This window comes from Pangasianodon hypophthalmus, chromosome 14 (assembly GCF_027358585.1).
Source record: "Pangasianodon hypophthalmus isolate fPanHyp1 chromosome 14, fPanHyp1.pri, whole genome shotgun sequence".
Lineage (NCBI taxonomy): Eukaryota > Metazoa > Chordata > Actinopteri > Siluriformes > Pangasiidae > Pangasianodon > Pangasianodon hypophthalmus.
The window spans coordinates 4,506,829-4,517,804 of NC_069723.1; the positions used below are offsets into that span (position 1 = coordinate 4,506,829).

Sequence of the window (10,976 nt, forward strand, 5' to 3'; positions counted from 1 at the left end):
TGTGTATTGAAATACTAAATTGAAAATCAGAAATGAATAAGAAATATATGTACAGGAATGTGCAAAAAAAAAAAGGATGTACAAAATAAGCAAAGAATGTGCAAAAAAAAAGTAACTCTAAAACTGTGCCTGTTTTATACAACAGCCCAACGCTGTCATGTTAATCAAAGTGACCTTTTCAGGCTAGAAACAATACAAAATACAGCATGCGTCCTATTTGTTGCAGCGTATCTGTAATCCAAAGAGCACATGGGTGATATTTCAGTCTGCCAGGTAAAACTTTGTGAATGAGTAAAAATCTCACTGGATTAACCAACTTTAAGTGATGATATACTGCATTAATACATGTTTATAATATTGACATATATTTGTATGTTATATTTATTAAACCAGTGCAAGAAATCACATAAATGAATGTCGCACACCCCAACACTCACCAGCTGTTGTAAAATTATCTTTATATTACATAAAATGTACAATGTGAACCTGAGTAAACTGACGAACCCTGTCATTAGCTAGCAGTTATTTATGTGATGCAGGTTGCAGCACGCTGGTTGGACCGAGGTTGAATTTAACAGCGGAGATGAGATGCAAGATTTCAAGCTACTTTCAAACTACAAATCTCCTGACTTTCATACGCTAGTGTGACACACAAGCCCAGTCCACTCACTGGTCATAGTAAGTGCAGAGCGCCTGCAGTTACACACTCTTACACACAGTGATTTATAAACACATTGTTAAATATGGAAATACTGTATATAGAACCCAGACACAATCTTTCCCTCATTAATGTGTATTAATTGTGTAATTAATGTGATGTGTAATATATTGCATGTGTAAGATAGGATTCTTATATAAAAACAATGGAAGGATTTCTTAAGATCTGTTTTAATCTTTGTGGATTGTGCACTTACAGTAAAGTGGTGTGAATTTTTAAAGTAGTAGGCCTAATTACTACCACTTCATCAGTAAGAACTGGGGAAACTGTCGTGAGAATTTAGGAGCCATAAAATGGGGTCAGCTTTCGGGGGTTTGATGAAAGGTCACTTCAAATCAGTGATGTAGTTACAAGCTAAAACACACAAACACACACACACACTTTCTTTCTCCTTCGTTATGGAGATAGATGGAGAATGAGGCAGCAAGAAACCAAGGGAGCAGCTTTAAACACTTAGCTGAAAAGCCGAAGGAATGCCCTGTGAGAAACACACTCACTGGCAAACAGATGTCCCACATAACACACACACACACACACACACACAAGATACTCATCAGTGCATTACTTAATCAGATGCGTATCATTCCCACACGTCCAGGAGTGCAACATCACTGACCTTTGACTTTTCCGTGCCTGGTGCCCGGAGCTTCTACAGGTGGTTCATAAGCTCACAGCCCATATTTCCCAGCGCGTACAAACCTATATAGGTGTGTGTGTGTGTGTCTGAGTGTGTGTCTGAGTGTGTGTTTGTGATTGATCAGTGGCAGAAGATGATACAGGTCACATATGGTTTGCGTTTGTCTAACACAGAAGAACAACCCTCTGATGTGTGTGTGTGTGTGTGTGTGTGTGTGTGTCTGTCTGTCTGTGTGTGTGTTTGGAAGACTTCCTACAGAAGATACTGTGGCTTACATATGGTTCTGCTCTGTTCAACATGGGAAAGATCCCTCTAACCAGAATGTGTGTGTGTGTGTGTGTGTGTGAGGCCCGCATCTGTGTGTCACATTTCCCCCATTCGTTAAATCCAGACGAAGAGAAGAGAAGGGAAAAAAGGGGAAAAGGAGCAATGCAGAAAATTTAAATGAAACAGCAAGAGGCAGTTAAATTACAGTGAGATAGAGACAAGAAATAAGAGAGAGACCGAAAGACAGAAAAAGAGAGAGAGATTTGGTCAACATGATAAACATAAACCTTTTTGTTATCGTATGTACTTTTTCCCACTTTTAAATCTGTCCATGGCTTCGTGTTGGAGCAAATCCAAAAACACTTAATGGCAAGCGGTCGTAAAAAAGCGAGTAAGTGTCGCATGAAAGGACTGTAAAAGAACTTAAAAGTGGAAGCAGCATTTTGCAAATCAAGATCAGTCCTCACTTGCTCACTTCTTGTAGGTTTCATAACAAAATCATTTTAGGACACGCTCCAACTCAGAGGGAGAACCTATGGAGTGCAGTAAGACAAATTGGATGGATTTTGTACCTCAAAATCTTTAGGGGGCAAATAAAATTTGGATATTCTGTTACCAAATGGCCCCACAGCACCTACTGGGCCACCAGGCTTGCAACAAGGACACCAGACCACCAAGACTGCAACAACAACACCAGACCACTGGGTCTGTGACAAGTACACTGGGCCTATGACAAAACTACTAGACCACCAGGCCGGTGACAATGACACCAGATGACCAGCCCTGTGACACAACACCAGACCTCTAGGGCTTCAACAAGGACACCAGACCTCTGGGGCTTCAACAAGGACACCAGACCAGCAGGCCTGCATCCAAGACACCAGACCACTACACCTACGACAAGGATCAGACCACCAGGCCTCCAACAAGGACACCAGATTACTAGGTCTATGTCAAAAAAACCATACCATGAGCCTGCGACAAGGACACCAGCCCACCAGTCGTCTGACAAGGATACCATACTGCTGGGTCTGTGACAAGTACACCAGGCCTACGACTAACATACCAGACAACCAGGCCTGCGACAAGGATGCCATACCACTGGGCTTGAGACAGTGACACTAGCTCACCAGACCTGCAACAAGGACATCATATCACCAGGCAAAGAACAAAGAAACCAGAACCCCAGTCAAACGACAAAGACACATATGGTTGTGGTAAGGATCAGATGACCAGGCTGACATGGCTGTGACTAGGATACCAGATCACCAGGCTTATGACAAGGACACTCCTTGTCCAGCAGGCAATTCCAAGTTTTATTTAATGTGTATTGTCTTTTTTGATTACACCTGTAGATTTGGGGTTTTTGTGTGAAGCTTTAAAAAACACACCAAGCCTTTTGTCTCACATTTATGACATCTGATGCCTCTGAGATGAATTTATCCTGGTCAGGGTTGGCAGTGGATTCAGAGCCTATCCTTGGAACACTGAGTATGTGACAGGAATAAACCATGGATGATAAACACTTCTTCCTTCTTGTACCTTTAAAAGGAAATGGGTCAGAGCTGAGCAGCGGTGTTCTGCCTGGGGGCGGAGCTAATTTCTGGGTCAGAAAAATGTAAACACAACCCTGAAATCAGCAAGAAACTAGCAATATCCATAACATGGTGGTACTAAAAAATAACAAAACGTTAAGTTTTCCTGCTCAGACCCCAGTATACCATCACTTGAATGGTCAAAGTGAAGAAACAGCTTCTTATAAAGAACACTTTTATTGATTTTTTCCAGCGCACTCAATAAATATGAAATACAATATTCATCATAATAATCAGTCAGCAAATAATTATAAAATATTACACAAAAGGGTTGAAAAACAAAACAGACAGGTAACGACGTCAGGTGCAACACAAACGGGTGAAGCCAATATGAACAAACTCGGAGCTCCGCCCTTTAATTAGTCAATCTTTTTCACTCAAGGAGCAAAATCTCCAATCAGGCACGTTATAGTAGAATAAAATGAGACAGCGTGGCTTATTGGCTGAGATGAGACTTAAATTTGCATATTAATTAAAGATAAGGATGATGAACACTGTAGAAACACAGTACGATGCTGAATTTTTCTGGAAGCATATTGGAATTTATGTGTGTGTATGTGCGTGTGTGTGTTTATGTGTGTGTATGTGTGTAGGTGCATGTGTGGGCACATGTGTGTGTTTTACATTCACTCACATTGCCACCCAATGACTTTACGGCTGCCTGCACCTCGCCAATTTAACACACATGCTCACACACACACACACACACAGCCCATCATACCACCCATCGTCAAGAAAATGTATAGCATGTGTGTCTCTGTTTGACTGAAGTTTGCTCCAAGTCCAAGAAGTACAAAAATTAAGCAAAAAAAAAAGGCATTCCATTTTTAAAAAGTCAGTCACAAAGGAATTTTATCCAGCAGCTTGGTCCTTTTTCCTTCTTTTCTTTGTTCTTTCTCCTTCAACAGTTTTCCCTCAGAGGCTCTTGTTCTGCCTCACTGGCTTGTTTATTTCCACGTTTTCCCTTTCTCTCTTTCTCCGCTCGTGTTTCTGTCACTTCTCGAACAGTTTGCCAGTGGCCCACTCGAGAGAGGGATGGACAGACAGGCAGACGGACGGACGGAAGGATGGATAGATGGATGGATGGGGCTGAGGACAAAAATGGGACAGGACATGCAGGTCAGTGCCTCCAGCTCTTCTTTTTCTCCTCCATCTTCATCATTTCTTCTTCTTTGGTGAACTCATCTGTAAGAGAATAACGAGTATAACAGATGAGAATTTGGCGATTGTCAAGTTTTCAGGCAGAAATTTTGTGTGTGTGTGTGTGTGTGTGTGTTACCTGCACACTCAGGGCAGCACTTGCCCTCTCTTCGTGTAATATTACTGCAGCTCAGTAGTGGACACTGTTTCCTCTGACACTTTGTGACGCCATGCTAATTGTCAAAAGAGGGGGGGAAAAAAGACATTAGAAAAGCAAAAACTAAAATGAACCTCCAAAGCTTTTTCACAGCAAAACAAGAGTTTTGGGTCCAGATTTCACACAAATTAAACAACATCCCAAATCCCCAAAATATGTCTATTAGCATGTAAATAGTCTGTTAGCTATATTAACTACTAACTGTTAAAATTAGCATTCCAAATAAGACTAATGTATGTTTACTTCCAGGCTGCAACACATTAAAGGGTTAGGGATTTTATTTGTTACATATTTTAACACACAAAAAAGCCGTTTACAATTCTTTTCTGAAATTGACTAACAAAAAATGATCTAAGGTGTTAGCTTTATGAAATTTAACAAATGATATTACTTTGTCTCTGATTGACTTGAGCTAAGTCTCTGATTGGCTAAAGCTAATTAACAGCCGATTCCTTGCAAAAGAAAAACTTTATGAAAATAGCTAGTTAAAGTAATTAATGTGTTAGCTTTATAAAAATGAACATGCTGCATTATGTTATTATTTAGTATATATCTCTGATCTCTGATTGGCAAAAGTGCACTTACGTCACACCAGCATGTGATGCACTTCATCTCCCCAACCAATGGCACGCGAGGATGCCAGTTCTCGCTGTTCTGATAGTAGTTTTTCCCGAACTTGCAGTGTCGCGGCCCGTCCCCCTGCATCATCTCCCCCTCCTCCAGGAGGGGCGTGTCCTCAGCTGGACACTCCTTACAGCAGTCCGAGGGGTTGCGTCTGATTGGTCGGCTGCAGGTGAGTGGGGGACAGGTGACTTTCTCACAGTGCACTTCTCCCGTAGAGCCCTAGAGTATAGGTTAAGGTTAGAATTAAACAAGGTTTTTTTTCCAATATTTGACTAGAAACTTCATGTTTACATTAGCAGAGATGACAAAAACAACACAATAACACAGGAGTGACTGACAGGTCACTGCTATAACAGGTGTATCTCAAAAATCTTATATTAAATTTGTGATGTAATCTCACCTTGCAGGTGCACACAGCGCACTTGATGTAGCCGAAAGGCGGCACAAACGGATGCCACACGGTTCCAGGTGCGTGCATCTTCTGATCGCCTTCGAAATAACACCCTGAATATAACCATAAACAACACGACATTAGCCATAAGCCAGTTTCTTTTGGTCTGCAAAAACAGTCTGTTATTTCAGAGCTATTACTCTCAGGGAAAATAATGGATTAAGACATTTAATTATATTAGAGGTAATTAGAGTACAAACAAATCTATGTTAGATTTTGGATTCGTTTTAGATGATAAATATTTGTTTTCATTTGGGTTTAATCTGTTTTTCATGAGCTCACCTTCTGGATGCTCCTCAACTCTCTCCGCAGACGTGATCTCTTTTGGCACTTTTCTCTCTGAGCACAAATTTCCAAAGGAAAAATGTTACAAACATGTTTTAAAACACTTTACAAATGTCCTAATCAAAAGTGTACAGATATATACAACAGTCTTCAGTAACAGCAGGTTTGTCACAAAGGGGTCCTTAGCTTCATAAAGGGTTCTTTAGCTTCCTAAAGTAGTTCTGAAAGGGAAACCCTCTGTTGTCAAAAAAGGCAGGATATATTATATACCATACACTAACACACACCAAACCCAAACCTAGAAATACTTTTTTATGAATTCCGAATGCTTCCATTCCTGTTTGCGTAAGCACCCATTCAAAATTCGGCTTCAGGAAGTTAAACCATGTCAGTAATGTTATGTTTGAAATCTTTTTACATCAGACACTTCTGTATGAATATTTACCGTCGCACTCGGGGCAGCACTTGTCCTCAGGCTGGTAGGTGTGCGGGCACGTCAGCGCAGGACACATGACTGGGTCACAGATAACCGTCTTCTTCTGGCACGTGCAGGTGAAGCAGGAGTTGTAGTGTGGCGTCCAGCGTGAGCCGTGAGCGTGACGTTCGCCTTCGAAGAAACATGCCAGCGGATCTTTTTTGAAGGCTTCTGGGTCGCGGACAAACACCACGTCGTCAAACTCAGCCTCGTCGACCACAGCCTCGGCCCGGGAGCCTTGCTCGCAGCTGTTAGGGACATGGATCTGTGGGAAATACGGGGATAAACACATCAGATTCGGTCTCACTGTTTGTGTGTGTGTGTGTGTATGAGTGTGTGTGTTTATGTGCACACTCACTCGCCCCCGTATCTCTCCCCGTGGATTCATCTTGGTGCTGACTTGGATGAATGCTGTGCCTTTGTCCAAATGCTGCAACAACTCAACACTCAGATCCTTCAAAACCCCCTGAGCCTGGAGAGAGAGACAGAGAGAGAGAGAGAGAGAGAGAGAGAGAAAGAGAAACTAGAGGTTAATGACATTGTTTATCAATGAGCTGTGATGATTATATTGATGTGAATGTACACCACAATCCTCTGAAATACTTCTAATGTTAATGTAGTGTTTTACTGGGATAATGGGAATGAAGGAAAGCACAGAAAGAAGAATGGAATGCTGTGATAGAAAGAAACTATCACAAAGAAAAACATAGAAAATAAGAAAGAAAGAAAGAAAGAAAGAAAGAAAGAAAGAAAGAAAGAAAATAAAGGACAAGAGAAGCAGGGAGAAAGAAAGATGGAAAGAGAAAGAAAGGATGAAAGACAGAATGAAAGTAAGAAATAAAAAGCACATTTAGAACTTTTTGCATGAAACTTTTTGTTTTTTTGTCTTAATTGGCCCATGTCCTGATCCTGACCTGTTCTCCATAGAAGCCAGTGAGTAGGCGTTTGGGACCAGTGTGTGCCAACTCGTCCATCTCTCCGATCTCAGCCAGGCCATGCAGGTGAGCGTTCATCGTGGCCTCGTCTCCTTTCCCCAGTCCGTTCACTACGATCTCATAGTGCAGGTGGCAGTGCTTGTCCACCGTCACCCAGGCATGTCCACCTGCTCCTGTCCTCACGGGCGGAGACACGAACTGACCGGCCAGAGGGAACGGCAGCTCTACACACAGACACACACACACGTCTTGTGTCAGAATCAACGTAATTACAAGGGGCACTCCATGTAAATTGCAGTGCTCCTTTCTTTCTTTCTTTTGTCTGTCTGTCTGTCTTACCATGTCGGTGGGACTCCAGGCCGTTGTACAGGAGTGTACGGATCTGTCCCCGCAGTTCCCCCTCAGGATTCTCCGTCGTGCCGATGTTGATAAACAGCTCATTCTGCAGCAGCATATGAATGTGCCGTGCCTCCATGCGTCCATATGAGCCAACGGCCCGCCCGCCACGCCCACTCACCACAAACTCGCCCGTCATGTCATACAGCACACTGCGCTTGCTCCGTCTCCGCGGCTTCATCTCGATGGTCACGCCCACCACCGTGCTGGACATGCCCTCCACCTGAATCTGGAGTGGTGTTCCAATAATCAATCATTAACTGCTGTGTTTCTTGTGTATTAACTGGCAATACTGTAATACTGATTTATTTCTGATAAACTAACATAAGCAAAGAAAGAAGTCTGTCCATCCAATCCGTTCACAGATTAAATAAGTGAGAGAAGCTCGTACCTGGTAGTCAAGGGTGCCATTGTCATGGAGATTAAAGACGGCTGACCCGACTCCACCTGTTTTCCCAGGGGTCAAAGCGTCGCCACTGGACATCACGCTCTGTAGTGCTGAAAGAAAGAGAGAGAGAGAAAGAGAGAGAGAACTGTTATTATAAAAGTCTCCTTGAAAGTCGAGTATGTGTGTGTGTGTGTGTGTGTGTGTGTGTGTGTGTGTGGGACAGTGAAAGACGACGCTTTTGCATGCGAGATGAGGCAATTTTTTCGTTCTCACAGCATTCTCCCACGTCTCAAATGCTCGGCCAAGGAAAAGCAATCAAACCCCGATTAACTCATCCAGCCAGTCAGGATGATGTAAACCCCAGAGAATTATGGGAAAGAGCGAAGGACACGCAGGAGAAATGGCTGAGTGGGTAAATGGAGACAGAAGAGACGAATGGAGAAAAAGAGGGAGAGAGAGAGAGAGAGAGAGAGAGAAAGAAGCAGAGAGAGAGAAGCAGAGAGAGAGAGACAGAGAGTTTGTTTGAATTCTCCGCTCATAACGTCAGGTTGTTAATCACAGCCTTGGAACACTTGAGACTGCGACCTTGGCAGAAGCGGCCTCTGTGTGTGTGTGTGTGTGTGTGTGTGTGTGTGTGAGAGAGAGAGAGAGAGAGAGAGAATAGTCTCCACAAAGACACACACACACATGTAAAACCGCTTTCTTCTCTGCACTTCGAGTCAGCCATGTTCAACAGTGTGAGCCAACAGCAATTTATGACCTTCTGTATTTTTGACCTTTGACCTTTTGGCCTAAACATACTCCATTCAAAAACACTACAATTAACATTCAGCCATTTTGGGACAGCCGCCTAAAAGCTAGAACACAGAGAACATATTTTAAAGAGAGGTCTTACTAGAGGAATGTGGATATTTTTTTCTAACAATTAGTCAGCAACAAATCATTTAAAGTGACTCATTTTGAAAAAATGTATCAGTGTTCTATGATTAGTTGAAGTCATTTGATTGACACGTACTGTCACATGATCTCTTGCCGGTGATGTAGCCTGAGATGTGCCTGGGGTCACGGCCTTGCGTTTCCACGACAATCTGCAGCTGTCCGCGTGAAAGCCAGAAGAGCTCGCGACTGTTCAGGTCTGACAGAACCTCGGCGAAGTCGGCGTCCTGAAACACACACACGCGCGCGTCAGAACATAGACACACATGTCTCTGAGGTCCTATAGAATGTCTGGAATTGCTTAAAGGAGAAGAAAAGCTAACAGAAAGACAGAAGTGGGTGTTGTTATATAAAGTATATAAATATTAAAATAACTATATATAAAAATGTTAACATTACAGTTGTATTAACTGTATATACAAATATTAGAAATTATATAAAATACATAAAATATGTAAAAAGAATATTACAGTTATCTGTAGATATCTATGTGTGTGTGTGTGTGTGTGTGTATGTGCACTCACGTGAGCAGTAACGTTAGTGTAGATCTCCCGCAGCGTGTGCTGTCGATACTGCAGTCTGACTTGGATGGGTACGAGCGGCGACGCTAATGAAGAAACAAATGTAAAATTTGTTTTTAAAATAAAGTACAGAAAAGCACAGCAAAAACCCAGAGACAGAGGGAAAGAAAAACTGCATGAGAAATTCTGTGTGTGTGTGTGTGTGTGTGTGTGTGTGTGTCCTCACCACTCTCTGAAGCCTGGACGATGCCCCTCATAAGCAGGACGAAGTGCAGGTTGTTCTCGGTGTCACTCAGCGTCACCATGGCGATTCCTCCCATCCCGGAATTCTCCTCCTCCGACGTCAGCGTGGCGCTGAACGTCTCTGAGAATCACAAAATATGCAAATTTTTTAATATTTTAATATTATAATTCCAAGCCACAGTCCACACTGCTAAAGTTCAATCTGTGTGTGACAGCGCAACATTGCTGACTCATGAATATTCAAATTTATGCAAATGAGCACTGACCTGCAAACAGGGCTCTGTGTTTGATGATTTTGCCCTGAATCTCCTCTCGCCTGCCGTCCATTACAATCATGGACACACGAAGCTGCTCGTCCTGAAGCTGACGCATGTGAGATTTGGGCAGGTTCCTCCAGATTCCACAGATCTACACACACATACAGAGAGAGAGAGAGAAAGAGAGAGAGAGAGAGTTTTCCCAGTTAGCAGTCAGCAAAAAATTCCCACAAAGCAAAAAAAAAAAAAACCTAAATGTTAAACAGCTTTTTATGGCTTTACTCTTTCCTCTTATAAAACTCAGACATCTCTGTGTGTGTGTGTGTGTGTGTGTGTTGAAGTAAGTCATGAAGTGTCTGAATAGCAACCTTAAAACAAATATTTAGTTAGCATAGCATTAGAATTAGCAGTGACATCATTTCAAGCATCATGTTCTCTTTCCACAGACACACACACACACACACACACATCTAAGCAGACCTGGCAGTGTTTGGATAATATAGGAGTTACAGTAGGAGAAGGTTTACTTTGGCATCACACACGTGCACACACACACACACACACACACACACTCACCATGTCTGAGTCGCCTCGTGGAACTCTGAACTGGAACGCTGTGTTTCCCTCCAAGTCGAGAAACATGATGACACTTGGCCGGTTAATCCTGAAACACAGATAGAATATTTATCATTTATTTATTCATGATAACATTTTTGAAATGTACATTTATACTAATTATTTATTTATCTACTATGTTATTTATTATATATAAGAAACATTTTTATAATAAACCTAATATAGTATATAATGATTTATTTACTTGTATGCTGAAATATGTTGTTTACAATTTTATTACTTATTTATTAATTCATTTATTCATAAATTGATTTA

The 10,976-nt window shown here is 42.0% G+C and overlaps 1 protein-coding gene across 2 annotated transcripts in view; it reads right to left on the bottom strand.

Moving 5' to 3' along the window:
• Nucleotides 1–3,375: 3,375 nt before the first annotated feature.
• chrd (chordin) overlaps nucleotides 3,376–10,976 on the bottom strand; it is an 11,219-nt gene continuing 3,618 nt past the window's right edge. For both annotated transcript variants that reach the window (XM_026943284.3, XM_026943283.3), the window contains exons 6-20: nucleotides 10,662–10,749; nucleotides 10,095–10,236; nucleotides 9,812–9,949; nucleotides 9,589–9,671; nucleotides 9,144–9,291; nucleotides 8,132–8,238; nucleotides 7,684–7,969; nucleotides 7,324–7,568; nucleotides 6,768–6,881; nucleotides 6,380–6,674; nucleotides 5,932–5,988; nucleotides 5,599–5,702; nucleotides 5,160–5,417; nucleotides 4,497–4,590; nucleotides 3,376–4,402 (exon numbers count right to left, since the gene is read on the bottom strand). In XM_026943284.3, coding sequence (XP_026799085.2) covers nucleotides 4,338–4,402; nucleotides 4,497–4,590; nucleotides 5,160–5,417; nucleotides 5,599–5,702; nucleotides 5,932–5,988; nucleotides 6,380–6,674; nucleotides 6,768–6,881; nucleotides 7,324–7,568; nucleotides 7,684–7,969; nucleotides 8,132–8,238; nucleotides 9,144–9,291; nucleotides 9,589–9,671; nucleotides 9,812–9,949; nucleotides 10,095–10,236; nucleotides 10,662–10,749 — 2,224 coding nt within the window. In that variant the 3' untranslated portion in view covers nucleotides 3,376–4,337. The remainder of the gene's footprint in view (nucleotides 4,403–4,496; nucleotides 4,591–5,159; nucleotides 5,418–5,598; nucleotides 5,703–5,931; nucleotides 5,989–6,379; nucleotides 6,675–6,767; nucleotides 6,882–7,323; nucleotides 7,569–7,683; nucleotides 7,970–8,131; nucleotides 8,239–9,143; nucleotides 9,292–9,588; nucleotides 9,672–9,811; nucleotides 9,950–10,094; nucleotides 10,237–10,661; nucleotides 10,750–10,976) is intronic.